Source organism: Bos grunniens, chromosome 12, assembly GCF_055505025.1.
Source record: "Bos grunniens cultivar Pamir isolate PY7600 chromosome 12, Bosgru_T2T1.0, whole genome shotgun sequence".
Taxonomy (NCBI): domain Eukaryota; kingdom Metazoa; phylum Chordata; class Mammalia; order Artiodactyla; family Bovidae; genus Bos; species Bos grunniens.
The window spans coordinates 50,658,360-50,683,429 of NC_141176.1; the positions used below are offsets into that span (position 1 = coordinate 50,658,360).

Sequence of the window (25,070 nt, forward strand, 5' to 3'; positions counted from 1 at the left end):
ATAGCTTTTTCAGTTTTACTACATTATGATTTAGTAACGCATGTGTCAAGCCTTTTCCTTTGGACTCACTTTTTAATTGTTTATGAACTGAGCTTTAAAGCATTTTGAAAATGTATCCTATTTCATAAACAGCTATCGTTCATTAAATGAAATATTCCAGCATTTAAAAATAGCAGCAATTATGAGCCGAACTATGACTGGAGGGTCAACTTTCTACTATATCACTCAGAGAGAAAAAAAATAAACTGACAAGTTTTAGAAGTAGGCAAAACCCATTTTCTATGTAACCTCTGAAACAACATGGTTAGCTGCCAGCCTTTCCAAGAAGTCCATTCTTCTGCATATGTTGCAAGTAAGACCTTGTTAGGTCACATAATTTATGGCATTTGGCAGCACTTTGGGACACAAAAGCTACAGTATCCACCTTGACCAGAATAGACTGGCAGTGCCCTTGCTAGAAATTCATTACAGCTGATCAAGGCTATGGAGCGGCACTTCAAAGTCCGTCACGTAAGTACTGTGCGGAATGCCAAGGTACTCGGTAGGATAATACCCTTGTGTCATTTGCCAATGACAGGTTCCAGGGCTGACCACTGCTGTATGTACCACCTCATATCCACAGTGTGACATTTTCCCAACATTCTGACATTTCATCCTCACGGCAATGGGCTCAATCAGAATGGATGGGAAATGTTTTCCCATTTCACAAGTGGAGAAAAAACTGTTTAGAAAGGTAAATAATTTGTCCAAGGTCATAAATATAAAACGTGCTTGGGCAAGATCTTGAATTCAGATCCCTGACCACCCCATAAATGATCAGTCTACTAAAATTCTCACTAAACACATGGGAGAGAGGGAGAAGAGAGAGGGAAGGACTGAGAGAGAAAGAAAGAACCTAACTGATTTATAAATGTTGAAGACAAGGAGATAAGGAAGTTTTATGAGAAGTTACATTAACACACTTCTGATAAATCTTCTAGAGGCTTTTTCCTAGGTTCTGTTTTCTGCTCATAAAATAACAGCATTGTCAGATGACCATGATTGCTGTAGGGCTTTTGTTAAAATTAGAAGACTCTCCATCATTAATAGAAATACCCATAAAGGATTTTGAGTTCTAGCAGAGAAATAAAAATAAGAATACCAGACATCAGAAGTCACTGTTCCAATGTACTACTGCGTTGACTTTCCTGCCCTTAACACTTTGGAAGATAACAGGTAGTTATTTTGTAGACTGTATCTCAAAGTGGGTTTGTTGATGTTTCCTTATGATTAGATTCAAGCATTGCCCCTCTGGCAGGAATACCACAGAAGTGCTTCTGTATTCTTTGTAGCACAGGATTTTAATTTTGTCCATTGTTGATGTCAGCCTTTTTCATCATAAAGTTACTATTTTCCCCTTTGTAATTACTAAGTATTCATTCTATCCAGTAAATATCCTGATAATGATCAAGTTGTCAATTTATTTTTCACATCCGAATAGACTCAGTTTCCTTTCATACAGGAAATGGATACCCACTCTAGCATTCTTGCCTGAAGAATTCCATGGACAGAGGGGCCTGGCAGGCTGCAGGCCATGCAGTCACTGAGAGTCGGACACAAGTGGGCGACTAAGCGCCTTAGTACCTTCCTGTTATACAACAGGCTACTGTCTGTCGCCGTCAACTATTCTGACGCTTAAATTGTCTCAGATGTCACCACTGGAATCCTTCAAGGTGTTTATGTCTTTGTGACATCCTGCCATCTCTCTTTGACAACTTCTTTATTATCTAGAATGCCAAGGTGCTCTGGACTTATCTCGTAATTTCCATATAGTCCTGGAACTAGCCATTTCTGCCAGGATCCTGGTTCCCTCTTTGTTTCTGTACAGAAACCGAAATCCGAGTCCTAAATCAAAAATCTGGTCACCCAAACAGACTTTAACCTGGTCACCCAACCAGGCTTAATGTATTATCTGACATATATAGAAAAGCTGTCCCCAGTGCCTATCAGTGGACCATATATACACATTTATACACATACACATATATTAATACACATATTACATACATATTATATGTATATGTATAATATATGTATATATTATTCTATTGCTCAAAACAGAAAAACCAAGATTCCATACCGCTACCTCTGAGTTGAATTCAACAGCAGCAGAATTCATTCTAATTCCCTCTCCCCTTTTAACTTTGTAATTCCCTTCTCCCAGAATCCCACTATCCTTCAACATTTACATATTTGGTCAGTTCCCTGTATGTAACCAATCTGCACAATTGGCACCTCACCCTCTCCTCACCCCACCCAGCTCCAGCAGCCCCACACAAGGCACCATCCTTGTACTGGGCACCTGGAATGCTTTCTCCCCTCCACTCTGCCTCTGACACCCTGCACTGAGCCATCCTGCTTCGGGGCACCCTCTTCACCTGCTCATGCTCCACTTGTAGAAACCAGACTGCCCCCACAGGCTGACAGCCTCCTCACCACACTCTGGTTTCTGCACGCTGCATTGGGACACCCACCCCCGCCACCACATACAGCACCCATTCAGGCTGTCTCCCTGCCCTGGGCCACGGTGTCTCCTCTGCCTTACAGACCCAAGACATATACCTTGCTATGTCTTGTCTAGTAGCTTCAGGAGTGAACTGTTTAGGAAGATGAAAATGAAGAGGAAAAGAAATCACTATGCTATTTTTTTTAATTTAAATTTATTTATTTTAATTAGAGGCTAATTACTTTATAATATTGCATTGGTTTTGCCATACATCAACACTATGCTATTTTTAAACAGAATAAATAAATTCACTGAAGAATACACACATTTCTGTTAAACTACAGCTAAATTTTTTTCATTTTATTTTTAAGTGGAGGATAATTATAATATTGCGATGGTTTCCTTCCATGGAAGCAATCTAAATGTCCATCGAAAAAGGAAGGATAAAGAAGTTGTGGTAGATATACACAATGGAGTATTACTCAGCTATAAAGTGAAATGCATTTAAGTCAGTTCTAATGAGGTAGATGAACCTAGAGCTTATCATACAGAGTGAAGTAGGTCAGAAAAAGGAAGACAAATATAATGTTTAATGCATACATATGGAATCTAGAAATGCTTAAAGTTTCCAGCATTCCCTCTCAGCTCCTAAGAATCAGTAAAAGAAAGACCTCCATTATAACTTTAAATGGTAAATGATAAAAAGTCATACAGGATTGGACATCAATATTCTATTTCCCCTCTTTATACATATATCTCAACTACTAAATGACTACTGTTCAAATTCAGACAGAAGACACATAAGAATAAATCTAGATCTGAGAATAAAACTTAGAGAGATTATTTTAAATAAGCATTAACTAACTTAAAGTTATCTTAGTAGTTTTCTTTTTTTTTAAAGGAAATCTTCTGTAAGCCAGTTGAGAATGAAGCAGAGTAATTAGACAACACATAATATCTTGAAGAGCCTCAGTTTAATCTTACCCTTGAGAAGATATTTTCCAGGGAGCTAGTTAAGGATCTCTTAGCTTTATTTTTCAGAATGTCAAGTTTGAACCTTCCACTGCTTGTCGCATTTTCCGGGATTGTACTATTTGAAATAGTCTATGGAAAGAAAAACATTAATTTTGGTTTGGAAAAACTCAAGGTTAAATGAAGCTTTAAAAACAGGCTTATGATTAAACCATTAAAAAGCACAAGAATTCTTCTGGAGCTCTATTAAAGAAGTAATAATTTAGGTTCCACATCATAAGCACACAGATTATAAGCAAATGGGTTTAATTTTTAATATTATAAGTAATAAAAAGATAGAAATAAGATCTTTGATTTATGCCTTTCCTCTCTGCTAATATATTCCTGCTGCATTTAACAAAAACTAAAGATGTCACTTTTTACTGCTGTTATTTTGATTAATAACTATAATCATGCCTTTCCAAATTGCATACTTTATATCCAAATTACCAAGGAAAACACAAGAAACAGTTTTCAAAGAACAAAGAATCTTTTAGTAAAGCTGGATTCTGCTAATGCCTTTGTTATAATTCACTTTTCATTTGCGAGTGGGTCATCTATCTTTTTGATCAGCAAGTACTCCCTGACAGTACTAAACTGTATGAGAACCTACAATATGTTCACTATATAAATTGAGATTCTCTAAATATTTTATCCTATACAGACATAAAAAACTACTATGTATATCACATGGTTCTTCGTGCCAGAAAACTTCCAAAAGAGAACACTTATCCTTTGCTTGTGGAGGAAATATTCTCACATTTAACAGTGAAAAGAAGCAACACATAAGTATCAAACATGGAACTATGAGCTGTGGCTCTCAATGGTTAGGAAGAAAAAGATACACAGGATTTATTGCGGGCAGGGAAAAAAAAAAAAAAGGGTGAAGACTTTCCCAACACTGGGAATGATGTTGGCAAAATCATAAAGGCTGGGATGCTCACAGGATGGGATGTCAGTACAGATAGTTGACTAAAACAGAAGGAAGTGAGTGGAAAGTGGGAAGTGAAGCTGGAGATAAAACCTTGATCTTAAATGCTGGGTAATTAGGAAGAATCACTGATTACAATTTATAAGCTGAAGAACATCACTGTGAAAGTAATGTTTGGGGAAAATTTATGTGAAAAGAGTGTTCAAAAGTCATCCAAAGGACTGGGAAATCAGAGACTGGAAGATCAGATAGGAGGCTTCAGCACAGTCTACACAGGAGACAACAAAGGTCTGTAGTGGAGTTGGCGCCACAGGATCTTCTAAGGAGTTACTGATAAAATAAACACGGCTGCCATCCAAAAGGAAGGAAAACAATGGATCGGAATGTGGGCTGGACTGGGTTCTGGCTGTGTATAAGGACTAGGATGACTCATTATTCTAAGGCTTCGGGGTGAATGACACGACTGAGATGGGGAAATCGTGTTGTCACCGAGCACAATGCCTGACAGAGCAGCTCCTCAGTGAATCTGCTGTTGTTTAGTCTCTAATCCACGTCCCACTCTTTGCTACCCCATGGACTGTAGCCCGCCAGGCTCCTCTGTCCATGGGATTCTCCAGGCAAGAATACTGGAGTGGGTTGTTATTTCCTTCTCCAGGGGATCTTCCCAACCCAGGAATCAAACATACATCTCCTATACTGCAGGCAAGTTCTTTACCACTGAACCACCTGGGAACCCACTCAGTGAATACTAGTGGAAAGAAGAAAGGAAAAGAAAGAACAAAGGAGAGCAAGAGGAAGGAATTTAAGTATACTGGCAGGAAAACATACATAAATTGTTAAAATCTCCTCTGTGACCTTGAATTCTCTCCATCATATAGAAAATTTGTATCACTACTTACATACTGCCTTTGGCCTTCTGGTCAACATGACTATTATCATCAATGACTGATTTAAGCAAACCCATTAACAGATTTTACTCTTTAAATTTCTTGACCTTCTTGTGTCATTGGACATCGTTGATCTTCTTACTTGAACTTTTCTCCTACCTTGGTCATACCATAATAAATCTTTCTACCTCATTATTCCCTTTCAGTCCTTTTTTACTGGCTCCATTTTAGTTTACTCATTGCCTAAAATGTGGGTATCCCTCAGAACACCCGCCTTTGACTTCAAACCTGTGCCAAAGCTCACTGTCTTCTGTATTTATAATGTCAACTCATATTCTATGAGCACCAAATCCATTTTCTAATTATATCTCAAACACACTTGCAAAATTGAATTCTTCTTTCTTATTTCCATCTTCTGCCCTACTCTTGTCTTCTTTGTGTATTTCTTAGCTATTGCACCCAGTTCTTCCAAATCTGAAACCTTAAAGTCTCTCTCAGCAAGACCCTCTCCCATCCTAAACATATCTATCCTAAGGATCATGCTTCCCAAATAGCTCTTGACTCAGTGCCTCCCTTACATCTCCAGGGCTCTAGTTTAGCCTCTCTCTAAGACAAAATAAATTTTTCAAGATAGAATTATTCAATCTATTTATGTCCCAGTGCTCTCTCTGTCTAAAACATTCTTATATATCATGGTACAAACCACACTGTACTTCCATTTTCACTTCATTTGATTACATGTTGGTTTTTCCTTCTAAACAGTTAGAGGTCAGAAAAGAGCTGTCATTATTCATCTCTATTGCCTAGTACATAGTATGCACTTGATAAATGAATCACTTCCAACACAGTCTATTACCAGAGTCTCCCAATTCGAAAATGTGACTTCGGTCCTGGCACTGTCAACCCCCTCACTCACCAACCAGCCCCACAAACCGACCATCACTATGACAGAAGAATTATCTCTTTAAAGTACAAATCTGATTTTCTCTTGCTCTTACCTGAAATCCTTCAATGACAAAGTCAGGCATAGCACTTAAGGCTCTTTATCATCTCACCACTGCTTAGCCTCCAGCCTTATCCCTCATCAATTCCCAGTTCAGTTCAGTTCAGTCGCTCAGTCGTGTCCGACTCTGTGACCCCATGAATCGCAGCACGCCAAGCCTCCCTGTCCATCACCAACTCCCGGAGTTCACTCAAACTCGCATCCATTGAGTCGGTGATGCCATCCAGCCATCTCATCCTCTGTTGTCCCCTTCTCCTCCTGACCCCCAAGCAAACCCTAAAAAGCCAGTATGTCCTTGGAAGGCCTGCAAGGAGTATGTTCACTCATGGTGACAAAGTTACCACTTAACTGCTCAGTGTTCCTTCTTAAAACACAAATCCTCAACTGTTCTGATTAGAAAATTTTATCTCCCCTAAAATTCCAGCCCCACCCTCCCCCCAAAATCTCTTCCTCTCCAATTCTTTCATGCTTTCCTTTTCCCTCACTCTCTGCTCTGGTTCCAAAGCAAACACATAGCCACTTCGTGTTCACTGCACATTCTTTTAAAAAGCTATCTTGTTGCCTGTACTACATGTATCTATTAATATTTATGGTCACAAAGAGTCAGAAAGGACTGAGCAACTAACACTTTTCACTTTTAATATTTAGGCTTGCATTCCCTTTTGGATTATTTGAGGTCCTCTCTGCAGGCTGCATCATCATTGATGTCTTTTTTGTCACATTAACATATAGCTTGGCTCATAGAAAGTCCTCTAGAAGTACTTGTACAATAAATAATTAAGGAATCACTTATCACATGGTATGTGATTTGTTCTGAATAAAATGAAATAAAAATATAACCTGAATTAGTGTTATTGAGGTAAATATGTCATAATTTCCTTAGATGTCATTGCCACTGGTCTTGCTTTATCTACATGCAGCTGAGAACACATTCTAAACCACGTGCACAGAAACATCATCCCTTAGTTTGCAGTCAGGAGAGCTGTTTCCATGACATTACTTCTTCTTTGCATGTTTGCCTTCTACCGCTCAAGGCTGTCTAAGTTTTTAATGAAATAAGATGTTCATATGGATTTGAAATAAAATAATGGATTAGTATTACTAAAATACGTACATTCGTTCTAAATCATGAGCATTTGCTATCACTGGTTTTCTATCAAAATTCACAATTTTTTTACATTTTAAAAGCATCACAATTTTATCTCCATGTGCCAATGCTCGCTAAAATCTACTATAAAATTTCTGAGATGCTAGGAGGAAAAGGATGATTAGGGCTTAACCCTAAAGATGAGAACACAAAGCAAAGAAACTCCTTTTACAACTTCTATGAAATTTTGATTGAATATATGAAAAAAACAAAAATCAGTCAGGGAGCAAACGTCTCACCAATGGGCCTTCCCCGATATGAACATGTGTCTTCTGCTTGGCTTCGCATAGCTGCCTCAGATGTAAAATCACAAGTTCATTCTCCTCCTGGTCATTGACTGCCTTCATTTTCTGTTGAAGACAGACCAACAGCACATTATGGGAAGACAACGTCCACTGTTTTATTCTCACTTAATTTTATCTGTCTGGTAGACAAACATAAATAAAGCTAAGCACGTACCTGCTCTTAAGAACAAAAGGGGGGTCTAGTAACTATCAGAGAATATAGTGGGATACCTATCTTTTGTTTCATATAGAGAAATGGAAAAAGGAACTCAAAAAACAGGATCCAATTCTCATTCTTTATATCTTATTTGTGAGGACTATAAATCATGTTACCTGAACGCGTTCAAAGATGTCAGCTTGCTCATTATCTGTCAGGGATGAGAGATGCCTCTGTATGACCAGCTTGGCTCTTGGTGGGTAGAGACCTAAGGGAAATGATCGGGATTCGTGTTAAACAGCTTCTAGCCACAGAGATATATATGTTAGTCACTCAGTTGTGTCTGATTCTTTGTGACCCCATGGACTGTAGCCTTCCAGGCCTCTCTGTCCATGGGATTTTCCTGGCAAGAATACTGGAATGGGTTGCCATTTCCTTCTCCTGGAGATCTTCCCAACCCAGGGACTGACCCAGGGAATTAGAAAGAAGAAAAGCTTCTAGAAACTTCTCAGCTCTACATTTCTTTGTGCAATATACAACAAAATGCTGGGGAAATCTGTGATCATGTTCAGAAACACTAACCCTGGGGACTGAACCCTGCACTGCTAGGCAGATTCTTTACCACTCAAATATAAATATAAATATATAAAATGCACTGCCACCTGTCCCTTCACCAGCAGGCTCTGAAGTTAAACCTTCTCAAGGAGTTATGTCCCTGCCTACAACAAACCTTGGAACACTGCAAAGAAATAATTAAATGGAAAATCTCCTCACCAAAAGCAATGACCCCTATGAGTGATCTTGAAGTCAGACTTATTAACAAAAAATATCTCAGTTCAGTTCAGTTCAGTCGCTCAGTTGCGTCCGACTCTTTGCGACCCCATGAACCGCAGCACACCAGGCTTCCCTGTCCAACACCAATTCCCGGAGTCTACCCAAACCCATGTCCATTGAGTCAGTGATGCCATCCAACCATCTCATCCTCTGTCATCCCCTTCTCCTCTTGCCCCCAATCCCTCCCAGCATCAGGGTCTTATCCAATGAGCCAGCTCTTCGCATCAGGTGGCCAAAGTATTAGAGTTTCAGCTTCAGCATCAGTCCTTCCAATGAACACCCAGGACTGATCTCCTTTAGGATGGACTGGTTGGATCTCCTTGCGGTCCAAGGGACTCTCAAGTCTTCTCCAACACCACAGTTCAAAAGCATCAATACTTTGGCGCTCAGTTTTCTTTATAGTCCAACTCTCACATCCATACATGACCACTGGAAAAACCATAGCCTTCACTAGATGGACCTTTGTTGGCAAAGTAATGTCTCCGCTTTTTAATATGCTGTCTAGGTTGGTCATAACTTTCCTTCCAAGGAGTAAGCGTCTTTTAATTTCATGGCTGCAATCACCATCTGCAGTGATTTTGGAGCCCAGAAAAATAAAGTCAGCCACTATTTCCACTGTTTCCCCATCTATTTGCCATGAAAAATAGCTTCCATGGTTAGCTGTTGATTTGGTATCATGTGTCTACACCATGAAGGTACTTCAGACACCGCTGAAGGTACTAACAAACTCAGCCATCGTAGAAACTCTTAGGTGACTATTAGCCTTGGCCAAAATCTCTAAGCTTAAAACTGGACATTCAAAAAAGAAAAAAATAACTACTAATATTAAAAAGCAGACCTGGACCTTATTAGCTAAGAAGCTCTCCCCTTTATGCAGGTCTTGGTAATGAAACTTCAAGGACATCATTACTACTTAGGGACATTTTTTAGTATTACAATTTTCCCAACAAACTCTTTATATTCTTATATCATGTTATTCATATATCTGTTGCACTTCTACACATAATTTAGGTTAAATCCTCAGGCAAACATCTTTTCCATAAAAACATTTTTAATTTTTTAAAAGGGGAAGTGAAATTCATATTAATAATGATTTGCCTGACCATCCATTTTTCAGAAACAGATCTACATAGTTAGGGGTCACTTATAACATTGCTACTGTACTGTGACTAGAAAGAGGATATCCAGCTATTCATATTTAATGACTCTTAAATGTAGACTGCACTTTAAAATCCCTAGGAGAGATGTGCCTCAAAATATGCATTGTTTAAAAAAAAACAAAACAACTAGAATTCCTATCCTGGTGTGTAGAACATGTATAGGGCCACCACTGGACCTGTTTTAAACCACTGTGTAGTATATGATGGGAACTGGAAAGAAGAAAAGCTTCTAGAAACTTCTCAGCTCTACATTTCTTTGTGCAATATACAACAAAATGCTGTGAAAATCTGTGATCACATTCAGAAACACTAAAATTCATTTTGATGGTGTGATGTCACACACTACCACAGCTTATTATTTGCTGGCAAAGTCTCCTCAGGCAGTACATTAAGAAACTGATTCACATGAGTGGGGTTTTTTTGTTTGTTTGTTTTATGTTGTTTATTATTCCAGTATGTTATTAGCATGTGTAGGAGGACAAAAGATTAAAAAGGAGAAAAGTAAACAGGGTATTTACTTGAAGTATGTAACTAAATCTATAGCCCAGGAAGTTTCCTCAGTCTTTCATTTCAAAGGAAGAATTGCAAACAGCTGTATATTATTTATTTTCAAACTATGCATGCCCCCTACACTGCCTTGAATTTGATTTGGCTTCCAATTTGGAATCACTGATTAGTGAATTAACCAGTCCTGAGAGGTAAGTGTATTATTTAGCCCTCACACAAGTTATTGTAGGAAAACAAGATTGAGGATAATTGTTCCAGCTCCACAATGCTCAGCATCACTTTAGTTTCACATGCTGAGGATGGTCCTCGAGAGATGGTGCCCTCAGACACTGCTTCCTGGATTCACTCTGGTCCACCAACATGACTGTGCTACTCTTCCCGGTCTATGTCCTTAACATAGGCATAGATTATGCTGGCATATGTATCTACTCCCTTCCTTTCTTTCTTTTTCAGTACAAAAAGAACTCCATGTTAATGCAGCCAAATGTATTGACAGGACTCTATAATTCTGAGTAAGCTATATGAAATACTAATACCTGCTGCTGCTGCTGCTGCTAAGTTGCTTCAGTCATGTCCGACTATGTGCGACCCCATAGATGGCAGCCTACCAGGCTCCCCTGTCCCTGGGATTCTCCAGGCAAGAACACTGGAGTGGGTTGCCAATGCCTTCTCCAATGCATAAAAGTGAAAAGTGAAAGTGAAGTTGCTCAGTTGTCTCCGACTCTTAGCGACCCCAGGGACTGCAGCCTACCAGGCTCCTCCGTCCATGGGATTTTCCAGGCAAGAGTACTGGAGTGGGGTGCCATTGCCTTCCCTGATACTAATATCTAGATACTCCTAAATACTTGTATATACTCCTATCTTTCTCACTTTCTACTCATATTAATTTGTGTTGAATCTCAATACAGTCCTTTTTCCAGCTTTATACTTTGTACATAACATAAGTTCAGAATCCACAGTTATCCTGCCCCAATGAAAACAGCCTTGGGGGAAACACACTGATGCCACGGCTTCAGGACACTGTGATCCTGAAAATCCTTGCTTTCTGATATTCTTCCAGAAAGAAACATCAAGTTGCTGTGGAATCATATTGAACAAGTTCAAATCCTGATTCTGCCCCTCCTCAGCAGTGAGGATGTGATAGTTATTACCCACTATGCATCTCAGTGCCTGTTCCTTATGAGTAAAATGAGGATTAAAAAATAGCACCTATCTTGTGGGATTTCTATATGGATGAAGTGATCCATTGGAAAAGACTCTGATGCTGGGAGGGATTGGGGGCAGGAGGAAAAGGGGATGACAGAGGATAAGATGGCTGGATGGTATCACCAACTCAATGGACGTGAGTTTGAGTGAACTCCGGGAGTTGGTGATGGACAGGGAGGCCTGGTGTGCTGCAATTCATGGGGTCACAAAGAATTGGACACGACTGAGTGACTGAACTGAACTGAACTGAAGTGGTCCAAGATATGGAAACCACAATAGTGCTGAGACACAGTAAGTCTTATGAGAGTATCTGTCTTAAGTTATTCCTTTCATTTTTACTACCAGAGCACTGCCCTATCTTATGTTCTCTTAGCCTAATGCCAAAGACAAGGGTAAAAAATCGAATCAGAAGGTGTTAGCCAAGGCCTTGGGAAAAGAATCTGTGTGAATCTTTCTCAGTCAATAAGAACCCTTCCTTTGCTCCGTTCAGATACATACATACCTTGAAGGTTGGGGACCTTAAATTTCAGTCCATTCAAGATCTTGGGAGGGCCCTACTAATTCTGGATGTATAGTTTGCATTCTCTTCCTTTACAAAGATCTCTAAAACTAAAATTTTTAAAGGAGCTTTTTTTAAATATGATTTGCATAATTTCCTACTGGTGGTTTTATCTTTTTCTTATAGATAATAACAGTCCTCACAAATTCCGAACAGCAATCTGCTATCTCCTCATTTGTTGCTTATCATTTAACTTCCAAGTAAGCAGTTGTTGTTTTGTAAAAACGTTAAGATTTTATGAAATCAAATCTGTCAATGTCTTCTTTTGGTAGTTTCTGCATTTCTGTGTCTTAATAAAGGCTTTCTTGTTTAGGGACAAAATAACATTTTTATTTTAATGATTTTAGTATTTTTCTTGTTTACATTGAAGACTTTGATCCCTCTAGAATGTATTTTCAGTAGATACATAGAAGGAATCTTTGGATGGCAAACTGATTCAACACCATCTCTTGAATCACTCAGCCTTTTCTGCCCAGATTTATATTCCCTTTACCATACACCAAAACTGTTCCATCTTTGTAAAGGTTATATATATGTTTGAAAACAAGGCATGTTCTGCAAAATATTATAAATTTTTAAATTTGACTACTACATTTAAATTTTAAATTTGACTATTACTTATTCACACAGTTGAGTGGAAATTCGATAAATTTTGCCATGTGCCTTTGATTTTCCTGCCTACTTAACAGATATCACAAGTTACACTTATTATGGCTCATACATTCTCTGCTTTATTCTACAGCTCAACCTCTCCCCATCAACACTACCATCTATCATACTGAATCACATTTACTTGCTCCCAAGCCTGCCTTCCCTTCAGACTATAAGCTTCCTGAAGGCACAGTCCACATCTCAATCATCTCTGCATCCCCAGTGCTGAGCACGCTACCCAGAACGTGATTTTGGGTAGGCCAAAAAGTTCGTTTGGGTTTTTCCATAAGCAGATTTAGAAAAACTTGAATGAACTTTTTGGCCAACCCAACAGATGCTTAGCAAGTATCTATTAAATTGTGTGTCCTCTTGGGTGCAGTAGCTTTCAACCTTTTTATTAGGGGACAAGGAGAAGAGAGGAAAACTGAGTCAGAATCACCTCTTCCTCATGTCCCTCCCCCTCTTCAAAACACATCTTTTTTTTCAACTTGCTTTATGACATCATGTCTATTATCTGGGTGATTTTCAAATGTCCCTCAAAAGTTAGGAAAGTTTCATTCCTGTTCTAAACCTTTAGGGAAAAAAGAACACATCATCAAGTGAGAAGAGAAAAAAATCTACAGTCAACATTCTGGGAGGGTTTGCCTCTCTTCATTCATTCAACAAATATTTGGTCAGTTCCCACTGTGCACACAGTAGAGTCTTAAGAACTGTGGGAAATGCAAGTTCCTCCCTGGAGTCTGCCTCTGGAAAAAAAAGTTAAAAAATAAACAAAAAAGGAAAAAGAGCCCAGCACCTAGGAGAGACTGACTGCACAAATTTGACTGGATGTGAGGAATAATTCTTAGGGCTCTTGGTTTACCTCGAAACAAAGAAGCATTCAACAACAGTAGCAACTTTCTCACTTCCTCAACGCCAAAGTAAACTCCTCTCTGCCAAGGCCAACTTATACTGTACCTTCGATCCTTTCACAGAGCTTATGCAAAGAGTGCATGGGGCAGGCCTCACACAGCTTAATCTGGGTCTTGGCACTCTGCAGGGCAGCGGCCGTGCTGAAAGCCTGTTTCAGAGTCAGCATTACCTCATCAACCTACAAGAAAAACAGAGGCCAGGTCTGCAAACGTTTGCCTTCAGGGTAACATATTAAAAGCCCAATAGCAATGCGAGGCTTCATTGATGCCTACTAAATCTTAATAATGTAATTTTGATGATAGAGAGAAAACATTGTCTTGAAGTTAGACCTTCAATTAATTATACATAAAATTGGAAACTGGATGAAATAAGACTATTTTAATGTGTATAATACAATACTGACCTGTTACTTGAATGCTGTTTTTGAATCCCACTGAGTACTATGCTATCAGTTGAATGATAGCCAATCAGAACTTTGTTTTCTTTTTTAAAATTTTATAGAATTATAGTTGATTTAGTTTTGTTTCAGGTAGACAGCAAAGTGATTCAGTTATACATATATATATTCATTCTTTATCAGATTCTTTTCTCATATAGGTTATCACAGAATATTGAGTACAGTTCCCTGTCCTATACAGTAGGTCATTGTTGGTTATCTAAGGTCTTTATTAAATTAAAGTAGTTTATCAGATAAAGATCTCTTTGGAAGTTTTGCCTGCAATACATAGGGAGCAACAAAATAAGTCTAACATTAACTTGTGTTAATAAGTATCTTATTGATTTTATCCTTTTGGATCATTTTTAGTGCAACAAGTGAACATGTGTTTAACCAAAGTTCTGGGGAGAGACGAGCTCAATAAATAACATGGTAAGTGGGAGGGAGGTTCAAGAGGGAGAAAACATATTTTTACCTATGGCTAATTCATGTTGACGTATGGCAGAAACCAAAATAATATTGTAAAACAATCATCCTCCAATTAAAAATAAATATATTTTTTAAAAATTAAAAAAATAATAATCTTGGGGAAATTCTATGAAGGCTGCTGAAGTTTCTTTTCCTAGAGTTCTACTGAGATATAATCGATATACAGCACTGTATAAGTCTGAGGTGTACAGTATGATTTGACTTACATGCATCATGAAATAGTTATCACAATAAGTTTAGTGAACATCATCATCTCACATAGATGCAAGATTAAATAAACAGAATTTTTTCTGTCCTTGTGATGAGAACTCCTGTCTTTTCTCTATGGCTTCTATTTATTAATATTCACATTTTGCTTCTGGTTTGTGACACTAAGAACTGCTGACATCTTCCTGTCTAACAGCAGGGTCTCACCACTAGGTCAAGAGCTTGAAAACTGCCAGCCTGTCTCTTCCTTGCTCTTCCAATGACTTAGTCAAGAAGTTGGACTCTAGCATTCTCATTTCCTGGTTGTTTCTTCGAGGTCAACCAACAGCTCATCCTCCAGGCATTGTTAAGCCAACTTCAGGCCAGGTTTCCTCCTCTGTGGCACAATCATCAGAGTAAAGTGTAGTTTTCTCACCCACTGTAGAACTGAGGTCAAAGTCTAAAACCTGCATGGGGAGCTGTAAAGTACCAGCGCCTCATCCAAACTCTCTCTGATATTCAAAACCATTGACACGCTTTATAAACTATGCTTTGTTTTGTTCTGTTTTTATTGAGGTAACATTTGTTTATAACATTATATAAGTTTCTTGGTACAAATTTAATTCAACTTCTGTATACACAGTGTGCTTAGCACCCAAGTCTCACTTCCATCTGTCACCATACAATTGACCCCTTTACCATTCTGCTCTCTCTCCCACCCCTGGTCCCTCTGGTAACCACCAATCTGTTCTTTGAGTGTGTGTGTTTGTTTCTGATTTATTTTTTATACTCTGCATATGAGGGAATCATACTTATTTCTCATAGCGTAATACCCTCAAGGTCTAGGTCCATCATGTTGTCATTAATGGCAAGATTTCATACTTTTACATGGCTGAATAATAATCCATTTTATATATATATATATATATATATATATATTCCCTGGTGGCTCAGATGGTAAAGAATCTACCTGCAATGCAGGAGACCTGGATTCAATCTCTGCATTGGGAAGATCCCCTGGAGAAGGAAATGGCAGAATTCTTGCCTGGGAAATCTCATGGAGAGAGGAGCCTAGCAGGCTACAGTCCATGGGGTCACAAAGAGTCAGACATGACTGAGCAACTAAGCACAGAACATACATGTGCATATATATACACATCACATCTTCTTTATCCATTCGTCCATTGATGGGCACTTCCATGGATACCATATCTTGGCTCTTGTAAACCACAATGAACAGAGCGGTGCATATCTTTTCAAATTAGTGTTTTTAGTTTTTTCAGATAAATACCCAGAAATGGAATTGCTAGACCACATGATAATTCTAGTCTTAATTTTTTGAGGAATCTCCATATTGTTTTCCATAGTGGCAGCACCAGTTTATATTTCTACCAAAACAAAAGGCCACAGGCACAAGAAAAGATGCTTAACATAACTAATTTTTAGGGAAATGCAAATCAAAACCACAATTGAGGTATCACCTCACACACATATCAGAATAGCTATTACCCAAAAGACAAGAAATATTTAATAACAAGTGTTGGAGAGGATGTTGAGGGAAAAGACCCTTTGTACACACAGCCCTTTTTAAAGACCTTTTTCTCCCTTCCCTTATGGGCTGGTTTAAGAAAAAGTTATTACTTAATGGAGTTACTCCACTGTTGCATCTGAGTGTATGAAGAAGCTGGAATAAAAAGAAACTTCATCCACAAGTCCATTCTCTGTGTCTCTATTTCTGCCCTGCAAATGGGTTCATCAGTACCATTTTCCTAGAGTCCATATATATGCATTAATATAAAATATCTGTTTTTCTCTTACTTCACTCTGTATAACAGGCTCTAGGTTTGTCCACCTCAGTTCAACTAACTCAGATTTGTTCCTTTTTATGACTGAGTAATAATCCACTGTATATATATACCACAACCTCTCTATCCATTCACCTGGACATAGTGGGGGAAGGAGAGGGTAGGACAAACTGAGAGAGCAGCACTGAAATATAATGCATGCATGCATGCTAAGTTGCTACAGTCATGTGTGACCCTACGGACTGTAGCCTGCCAGGATCCTCTGTCCACAGGATTCTCTAGGCAAGAGTGCTCGAGTGGGTTGCCTTGCTCTCCTCCAGGGGAATCTGCCTGACCCAGGGATCAAACACAAGCCTCTTACCTCCTGCACTGGAGGTGGGTTCTTTATCACTAGCGCCACCTGATATAATACCATGGGTAAAATAGAAATCTAGTGGGAAATTGCTACATAACACGGGGAGCTCAGCCTGGTGCTCTGTGACACCCTAGAGGGGTGGGATGGGGGTGAGATTCAAGAGGGAGAGGATATATGTATATATATAGTTGAGTCACATTATTGTATGACAGAAATCAATAAAACATTGTAAAGCAATTATTCTCCAATAAAAAATTTAAAAAGACACTTTATTCTTCTGATATTGCTTAAAGGACCAAGTAGCCAGTGATTAGTCAGCTATGTTTTACTATAACTTTTTAAAAAGCTCATCAATAAATTTATATCATTCTATGTACAAAAAATGGAGTATCCATAATCTGCTCTTTTATACTATAATTTAAAAAAATAAAGAGTTCTAACGCTCAAAAATAAAAGCACTACATGCTTTAGTGACTTTGCATTTTCATTTCATTTGCCTTGTTATGTATTCAAAAGCAATTTCAATGACTTACATTGATATTTACTATTGTTTTCTTGTTTCTCATGAATTTAAGGCAGTGAAGGGGTTAGTCACCTGTTTAACTTTCAGGTAGTTTATTATTTGTTATTTGGTAAGAATGTGATGTAAAAGGCCTCCAATGGAAATACTGAACTTTCATGATTTTTTAATCCATTTCTAGATGAAACAAGATCATTTCAATGGTGACTGAAATGTGGCTACTGATTTCTCCCAGCCATAAATATTACCAAAATTTTACTTCTAAAATTTTCAGTGTTTTACTTTGATTTAATCTACCATTTTATAGATGGTTTATAAATTCTATGATGGTATCAGAGCAACTAAAAGTTAAATTAATACTATGAAGTTAAATTCAGTTCAGTCGCTCAGTCGTGTCCAACTCTTGGCGACCCCACGGACTGCAGCATGTCAGGTTTCCCTGTCCATCACCAGCTCCCTGAGTTTGCTCAAACTCCGGGAAGGTAAATCAGTAGTATGAATAACTTAATTGTTTTAGTTTAGATCAGCAACAACAAAAAATCCTAGGAAATGTTAAAAGTTTAACACTAAAGGAATGAGTAAAGAGAAATCAACCATATGGAACAAAAAGAAAGTATTCTTAGTGTGACCATCAGGAAAAATTAAATTTCCAGAGAAAATTATGTGATGGAACAAAGAAAGCTAATTTATGAAATTAAGGGGAAATTCCATGATGAAAATAATGCTCATAAACATTTCCCTACCAAACTTAAGTTCTGTATGGCATTTAAGAATGAGAATCACAGAATATATAAGGACTTCAAAAGATTATCTAGCCTCATTCTCTGGGAAAATCTACACTCTTAACCCCACACAAAGCCTGGGTCTTGGTAATGTGGATTTTGGGGGGGTTTCTTTGTTTTACTAGTTTTACTTTCCCGGGATACTATTGTGGGGATCTGTGGATCTGAGGAGTTCTACTTTTTCTGTCTATGAACAGTAGTCAGTTCCATTTTTTTTCATACCTTTTAAACCATTTTTGGAGAAAGCAGAAATGATATTTTCCAGAAATCTCAAATGTGGTTAAACAAGATTAAGCCACTTGCTTTGCGTTACTTTACAAAAGAAGGAAGGGAGGGAAGGAGGAAGCAAGGGAAGGAGGGAAGGAGGAGCACTGAGCATCTAAACTTCTGGAGTAACCCTCCAGGGCCCATCTGAACGCTATACAGTAAGCCCCCTATCCAGGAACCCTTCAAGTTGGGAACTTTCAAAGACATGAACATGCGTTCACATTTCAAATCACGTTAAGTTAGCACACATGCCTGGCGTACATTGTCACATGCGTCCGTCCTCTACAAGTGGTTTTGCTTTTGTGTACTTTACTGCACAGGACTGTTGTGAGCAACAAGAGGAGCTTACTAATGAAGACCTGATAGAACTGGAGGCCCAGAAAAAAGACAAAGACGAAAGGAAGAAGAAGTAACTGAAGAACCGAAGAGATTCATGACACAGGAAACGGCAAGGGTATTTTATCTGAGCAGGCACTGTTAAGGTTATGAGACCCAGGACCCAAATGTAGACCCGTACATAAAGATTGCAGCAGCTGTTCAGAATGCAATCCAGTGTTACTGTGTTATCTATGGTGAGAAAAAAAAGAGCTAATACCCAGACATCACTGGATTGTTTTTTCAAGAGGGTAGATGGAATTGAATTCAGCAAGGAAGCAGAACCTGTGCCATCAGCATGAGGCATGAGTGAAATTTGAGATTGCCCTCCATCTCCTATTGCTGATGCTCCTTCAGCTCTACCATCTCCCACCTCCTCTCCCTCCTCCAGTCAGTAACTCTTCTTGCCTGTCCACTCGATGCCAGCTCCCGTGTGCCAGCTGTTGTACTGTGCTACTACACTTTTCAAGGTACTGCACTATAAGATAAAAAGTGTTTTCTTTATTGTTTTTGTCTGTTTTTTATGTATTGTTTGTGTGAAAAGTATTAGAAACCTATCACAGTACAGTACTATATAACCGATTGTGTTAGCTGGGTACATAGGTTAACTTTGTTGGACTTAGGAACAAATTGGACTTACAAACAAGTTCTCAAAATGAAACTCGTACGTGTGGGACTTACTGCACTGTTTATCATTCATAACAATCTCTGCAAAGAAACAAGAGAAAAAGCTAGTTGCATATTCTCTGTGCTCAGAGTAGATAAGTCAGCATGTGTAGTTTTGCAATATTTTGTCTTTCACAACTACCAAGCCACATCAAACATAACACTGCTTAGACCTATATAATATTTGACTGTTTTATTCTATATGTCAGCTGCTTGAACCATCCTCCTTTATACAGGAAATTTACATTTAATTTTTCCTGTAGCTTGCAATTCTGATGCCTCACCATTCAGTTAAGATGGTTACTGATAAAAAAAAAGTGAACAGAATTTCAAAGATTCCAGCACAGGCCCCTCCTTAAGAATAATGATGCCGGCACTAATATTCTGATGCAACTTCAATGTAACAGGAAGACATTCTCAGCCAGTCTTGGCTGTTGCCTGAGCCACAGAACTTCTCAAGATGGAAAAATGCAGCATGTTCCTAGACTCTCAACTCTGACTTCCTGTTCTGAAAACTCATCCTATGTACATGAGGGAAAAATAAAAATACTAAAAAATACAAGCAAAACAAAACTTGTAAAAGAGGTTGGAAATCAGAAGGTTTTACAGTTTTCTTCTTGGTGGAGGTTATCCAGTAATCAGAAATTTGTTACTGTTCTTTTTGTTAGTCACTCAGTCATGACCAACTCTTTGTGACCCCACAGACTGTAGCCTAGCAGGCTCCTCCGTCCATGGAATTCTCTAGGCAAGAATACTGGAGTGGGTTGCCATGCCCTCCTCCAGGGGATCTTCCCGACCCAGGGATCAAACCCGGGTCTCCTGCCTGCAATGCAGGCAATTCTTTACCATCTGAGCCATGAGGGAAGCCCTAATCAGAGATTAACCAGCACATATAAAAAGATTACCTGAAGTTAAGAGTAACACACTCTACCACTCAAAAATACACTTACCAACCCCTGCTCTTCTAGAAACTACTGGGGGATACAACAGTAAGGACAGCCTGACCTTGTAGGAGTCACCACCCAGTGGGGTGGAAAGTTATGTGAACAAACACACAAGATAATGGATTTGCAGGAACTGTTAGAGATCTATGACCAAGGCACAGCAAGAGCAATTACAACAAAGCAGGGAAAGGGGTCAATTCCTGGAAAACGGTGTCAGGAAAGGGGTTACTGGGAGTTTATCTTTAAACAGGGTCCTAAAAAGTACACAGTAGAAAAGAAGGGCAAAGGGATTCGAGTCAGAGCAGAGCAAAGGAGGCCTGCTTCCCAGAAAAGAATGTGAAAACGGATACAGAAAGAGAATATACACAGTCTCCTTGTATAGCAGCCGGGTGGACCCTCAAGGCTGGCACAGTCGCATTCCCCACCCGATGGTATGAAAGCAGTGAGCCCTGGCTCTGCCCTCCTCTGACAGGCAGGCCCCTCACTCCACGCAGCTCAGAATTTCAGCGGCATTTCTGTGAGCCGCACCACCCACGTATCTCCTTGATCTCACATGTCCTATGCATGAATCATTTGTTGCTTCAGTAGGAAGCCAAATAAACGCAGCCTCACATCAGGCGTCACAGCAGCCTCTGGAGTCTGGCCTAGAGACAGCTGAGCGCAGGGGACAGCATGTGGGAGGACACAGTGGAGAGAGGGAGAGCTTTCGGGGGGACGGAGAAGCATGAGGTAGGCCCTTCTGCCACGCTAGACCATGTAGATTTTGTCTCTTAGTAAGGAGCCATAAACTGGTCCTTCGTGAGAAAAAAACTACAACGTAAGGTAGGCTATAGACAGATGACAGATTAAAGCAGTGGCAGGAAGACTAGTTAGGACACGAAGGCGATTGTCTTTCTAAAGAAGGCCCAGACTTAGATACCAGACAGAGAGAAAAAGGAAAGCGAGATGGACATATGGGACATTCTACCTTCGAGTTTATAGCAAGGGTCCCCAACTGTGGGACCACAGACCGATACTGGTCCATGGCCTATTAGGAACTGGGCCTCACGGCAGCAGGTGAATGGTAGGCAAGTGAGCGAAACTTCATCTGTATTTACAGCTGCTCCCCATCACTCACATTACCACCTAAGCTCTGCCACCTGTCAGATCAGTGGTGGCATTAGATTCTCATAGAAGCACAAACCCTACTGTGAACTGCACATGAGGGATCTAGATTGCATGCTCCTTCCTTTTTTTTAGTTGGATGAAAATTGCTTTACAATGTTGTGTTGGTTTCTGCCATGCAACAGTGAAAATCAGTCATAATTATACATATATCTCCCAGTTACAAGGTCCTTAAAGAATTATCCCAAAACCAATTCCAGCCCCCATCCATGAAAAACTGTCTCCCATGAAACTAGTCGGAGAAGGCAATGGCACCCCACTCCAGTACTCTTGCCTGGAAAATCCCATGGATGGAGGAGCCTGGTAGGCTGCAGTCCATGGGGTTGCTAGGAGTCGGACACGACTGAGCAACTTCACTTTCACTTTTCACTTTCATGCATTGGAGAAGGAAATGACAACCCACTCCAGTGTTCTTGGCTGGAGGATCCCAGGGACGGGGGAGCCTGTTGGGCTGCCGTCTATGGGGTTGCACAGAGTCGGACACGACTGAAGCGACTTAGCAGCAGCAGGACCATGAAACCAGAGCCTGGTGCCAAAAAGGTTGGGGACTGCTGGTTTGTAGGATTTCGTAAACAGGTGGATATAGATGGTACAAAAGGATGCATTATGATTTCTAAATATGGAAGTTGTGTAAATGGAACAGTCAAAACAAAATACAGCAGGTTTTGGAAGGGTAGGAGAGCAAGGATCTGCAGTGCAGGAAGAACCAGTCTTCGGAGGAGGGACTGAGGAAGGAAGGAAGAGGGGCGAGTCGGGCAGTGGATGGGTGGGGAATGGGGCAAGATTACCCTACATTCTCACTTTCTACCTAAGTCTTATTCAGTTGGCATTTTCCAGGATTGTATCCTTGGCTCTCTTTAGCCTTCTCTCTTTTTCTTGCCCCTGCGTGCTCATCAACCCCCACACCTTCAATCATTCTTTACCCAGTGACCCTTAAATTTCTATCCCAAGCCCTAAACTAAACCTATATAATACAGTGTCCACTTGGCTATCAACATGTGGTTTTCATTGGTATGGCTAACTGCCTAAAGTGAGAGCAAAACTTTAAAAGGACCCCTCTTGCGTAAAAACCGTTGAATGCTACATTCCCTAGTCAGAAAGTGTCTTGGCACCAATTCATCTCCATTTCTTCATTATCCCTCAACTCAGTGTCCACGCTGGGAACACGGAAGGCAGTGACTCCCAAGGAGTTACTAGGGAGGATTTAAAATGGATGACCAACAAGGTCCTACTGTATAGGAGAGGGAACTCTGCTCAATGTTATATGGCAGCCTGGATGGGAGGGGAGTTTGGGAGAGCATGGATACACGTGTACGTATAGCTGGGTCCCTTCGCTGCTCACCTGAAACTAACACCACGTTGTTAATCGGCTACATCCCGATACAAAACAAAAAGTTTTAAAAATGAGTTAGCAAAGAGGATGGCAACATGCATTAAGGAATTGAGGAGAATGCAGCCTGGCTTACTCTGTTCTAAGTGGTGGTATTTCCCTGGGGAAAATCAAGGGGGAAGATGTATGTCTAATAAATGCCGTGCTTCCAAGAATGGTAATGTATACATCTAAAGATTTGTGCTAAAATGGTTAGGAGAGGTAACTCAGGAAGGATATGTAAAAAGGAAGAATATGTAAAAAAAATTTAGGGGAAAACACTGACATATTTTTAGTGACTCAGAACCATTTCCAACTTCGTCTTACATATTTCTTCGAAAATTCTAACTGTTCCCATTAAAGAGGGAGTGAGAACGCTGGAGAGAAAAATTGGCTTCCAAATTCCAAAGAAAGAAAATCAAGGCTAAAAAAAGACAATAAAGAAAGTGTTTTTAAAAGGAGGACAGGGGCTGATGAAATACAGAGAAAAAAAACAAAATCGCTGTCTACCCTGTTGAAATAAGCATTATCTACCCTGAAATGTTAGAGCAACTGAGAGAATAAAAGGTCTTCTTTATCTTCTTACATGAGCAATGGAAAAAGTAACCATTCTTCTTCCATGATCAAGCTTTTCCTACCTTTTAAAAAAAACAGCCAACTCATTGGAAAAGACCCTGATGCTGAGAAGGATTGAAGGCAAAAGGAGAAGAGGGTGGCAGAGGATGAAATGATTGGATGGCATCATCGATTCAATGGACACGAACTTGGGCAAACTCTGGGAGATGGTGAGAGACAGGGAGGCCTAGCATGCTACAGTCAGTGGGGTCTCAAAGAGTCAGACATGCCTTAGCGACTGAACAACAACAAGCACCACCTTTGAAAAATACTCCCAGTAATATTTCTGGATTTGTTAAACTCAAGAAAATTATCTAGGCTAAAAAATTACCAAGACAATCTGGTTTTGTTTTTCTATTGTGGTTCTGCCTCAAAGGGCAGAAACTCATCTCTGGTTGCCCTCCTCTTTTTCCACTGATGGCCATTCTGTGAGGCTTGGGTCTGTCAGAGACAAGTCTCCCAGGAGTCAGAGGTTTGGGGAGGAGCCTGTGGACAGCAGTCACCCCACATACCAGAGATTCACTGGCACACTGGAACACGTAGCAGATATACTGGCTCAGTCCAGGCTCCGAGGACTCCCGACAAATAAAGCCGAAGTGATCAACATGCTTTATACCCTAGAGAGAGAAGAAGTGGGGAGTTTATAAGATTATGTCCATTTAACCAACACTATGCAAACAGTTCTGTGCTTTCACACTTTCATGAATTTCTCCTTCACGGCACTGTGATAGGGGACATAATGTCAGAGCAAACTTTTATGGCAGGCTTTTGATACATAAAATAAAGAAAACCAGCTCAGATTGCTTTGTTTCTGGCAAACACTCTGTGACTCGGGGCCACAGAAGGAAAAGCAGGATGGCACGATCCACTGTCTCTTGTAATAAAACCACTACCCAGTGTTTGGCAGTACCAGAGTTTTCAATTTATTGGTCGTCATTGAGCAAGCAGTCTGATGATTCATCATAAACCCTGTTCTTATTTACTTGAGATTAAGAATCATAAAACTGACAATGCTCTACTGAAATGACATGCAATTCCCTAAAGCCTGCATTAGAACTACTAGAACATTTGTCTATTTATAGACATTCAAGGAGTCACAACTGTTAGAAGATGAATACATTAAAGAAATTACTGCAGATGTCAATGATCCAAATTCACAAATCTGTACTTTCTGAACACAAGCTAAATAACCTCAGCTACACTTTATAAAAAAATCTGAATCATTTGAGAACTTCAATCAGCCTGAATATATACACACCAATTAGCAGCCAGTAGCACCTTGTGGTCTGGCGTATTGCAGTCCATGGGGTCGCAAAGAGTCGGACACGACTGAGCAACTGAACTGAACTGAGCACCTTGTTAC

General features: G+C 39.7%; 1 protein-coding gene across 6 annotated transcripts in view; it reads right to left on the reverse strand.

Moving 5' to 3' along the window:
- Positions 1-25,070, reverse strand: part of TBC1D4 (TBC1 domain family member 4) — a 210,086-nt gene that overhangs the window by 53,760 nt on the left and 131,256 nt on the right. For 4 of the 6 annotated variants that reach the window (XM_086329973.1, XM_086329971.1, XM_086329975.1 and 1 more), the window contains exons 4-8: positions 24,220-24,324; positions 13,780-13,912; positions 8,082-8,173; positions 7,704-7,814; positions 3,470-3,589 (exon numbers count right to left, since the gene is read on the reverse strand). In XM_086329973.1, the coding sequence (XP_086186099.1) occupies positions 3,470-3,589; positions 7,704-7,814; positions 8,082-8,173; positions 13,780-13,912; positions 24,220-24,324 (561 nt within the window). The remainder of the gene's footprint in view (positions 1-3,469; positions 3,590-7,703; positions 7,815-8,081; positions 8,174-13,779; positions 13,913-24,219; positions 24,325-25,070) is intronic. The other 2 variants (XM_086329974.1, XM_086329972.1) reach the window with 1 other exon arrangement.